The sequence below is a fragment of the Nothoprocta perdicaria genome, unplaced genomic scaffold (assembly GCF_003342845.1).
Source record: "Nothoprocta perdicaria isolate Ctin4 unplaced genomic scaffold, notPer1 scaffold_398, whole genome shotgun sequence".
NCBI classification, from domain to species: domain Eukaryota; kingdom Metazoa; phylum Chordata; class Aves; order Tinamiformes; family Tinamidae; genus Nothoprocta; species Nothoprocta perdicaria.
Window position 1 is genome coordinate 52,239 of NW_020455641.1, and position 1,848 is coordinate 54,086.

Below are 1,848 nucleotides of genomic sequence, written 5' to 3' on the forward strand. Positions count from 1 at the left end.
GGGAGGAAGTTTGGAAAGGGAGGGCAGGAGGCCATGGGGGCAGATGATGGGGGGCAGCCGAGGGCTTCCCTGTAACCTCCGAGATTCCTGGGAATAACGATGGAAATTCCGCTTCCCGCGCCGGGGGAGGGCGCAGCGCTGCAGGGAGCGGAGCCGCTTCCCGGYGCTTCCCGGCTCCGGCGCCGCCTCGGAAAGCGGGAATCACCGGCAGCGATGCCGGGGGCTCCGTACCGGCTGCAGCCGCCCCCCCAGGCCTCCCCCTCGCGCATCGGATGCTATTTGCCCCTCTTTTAAGCCAAAATTACATTTTTCTGCTTCAAGAAGCCCATTTTGGTCCTTATTTTCCCTTCTCCTCGTGTGCGGGAGGCCTCTGGCGGGAGCACAAGCTGGAAAAAAGCCCTATTTTGGCTCTGTATTTCCAGCCAGGACTGCCCCGATTGCAAAGATACCTTCTGTAAAGCACTGGAGCAGGGAAGGTTAAATGGGAGCTGAGAAATTTATTGGAAAAGTCTGGTCCTCGGTCACATTCTTCACAAGCCCACAGTGTAGCCAGTACATTGATTGATTGCCAAGTATGTAGAAACAAAAAGACTTAATTGGTTAAAGATTTAAGTGAAACAGAACAAAGATTTAATTAAAAGAAACCCGTGATGTGACACGTAAAAACATGTCCAAAAGCAGCCTCGGTCTGCGGACTCAACAGTGTCATTGCAAAACGATCAATGCGGAAAAAGAGAGGAAAAACAAGCRCGTTGCCATCGGAGCCTTAAGCTCCTTGTTTGGGGGCCTCCCGGAGCCTGGAAAGGCTCCCCGGCAACACCCGGATCTTGTGGAAATGCCACCAAACCGSAGTGCTCTGTGCGGAGCGGCCCCGGAGCAGGGCCGGGGATCCGGAGCATCCCGCCGTAGGGACGAGCGCGTAGGGATTGCGGCAGCTCCGGAGATGCCGGCGGAAAGGAGCCKCCAAAGAGCCGCAGTGGAGGCAGGGGGGGACGTTACAGCCCAGAACGCCCCGATATCTGCTAAACAAACGCGGGTTTGTGGGGAGCAGCACGGGTTGCCCGCGAGGATGAGCTCCGTGTCTCCTCACCRCGCTCTCCTGCACCCACCTCGTCCGTAAAATCCCGAGGAACCGCATGGGAATGGGAAGACACTGCGGCTGCTCAGCTGGCCGCATTGGCCATTTGCCCAGAGTAGGAAAAATAATTGATGCGTGGCGAACTGGATCTATCATCAGGCGGGAGAAGTTTGAATCTAAATCAGTAACATCGACGAATCCCTCTCCCGATCAGATGAAATTGCTAAAATTATTAAAATTTCAAAAGTACCTAAAAAGCAAGAGTGTGACCCTGCTGCCAGCGGTGCCCAGAGGCGGTTTGGACCCAGGTCTTCGCTCCTGTGGGCATCTCGGTGGGTGCTGAGACGCGCAGGCTCTGCGGGTCCTGCTCAGTGCTCCTGTTCCGTTTCCTCTYGTGATCCTGCCTGGAAGAAATCCCGGCTTCTCCCTGCGAGCCGCGGCCGTGGGCGGTTCCGTGCTGGCCACGAGTGATGGGAATCGTTTTCTGCAGCGCTTTCCATTAAAACCCAATCTGCTCTTAGGGCTGCTGCCGGCGTCATCTGGTCACCAGGGCGTCTGTGTCGACGTTGTTGAGGAGGAAGAGCTCGGGGTGAGCGGCGAGGCCCAGGTGACACTGCAAGAGGCAGAGAGGAGGGTCAGGGGGGACGGCAGCCGCCAGGCCCGCGCTGGGGATGGGGACACGGGGTGCAGGGTGTCCCCATGCTGGGGATGAGGACACGGGGTGCAGGGTGTCCCCACATTGCGGACGAGGACACAGGGTGCAGGGTGTC

General features: G+C 57.8%; 1 protein-coding gene across 1 annotated transcript in view; it reads right to left on the reverse strand.

Moving 5' to 3' along the window:
- Window positions 1-613: 613 nt before the first annotated feature.
- The window catches only part of SLC11A2 (solute carrier family 11 member 2), a 13,227-nt gene continuing 11,992 nt past the window's right edge, over window positions 614-1,848 (reverse strand). Inside the window, exon 16 of the mRNA XM_026045069.1 lies at window positions 614-1,691. Within this exon, the coding sequence (XP_025900854.1) occupies window positions 1,614-1,691 (78 nt within the window). The 3' untranslated portion in view covers window positions 614-1,613. The remainder of the gene's footprint in view (window positions 1,692-1,848) is intronic.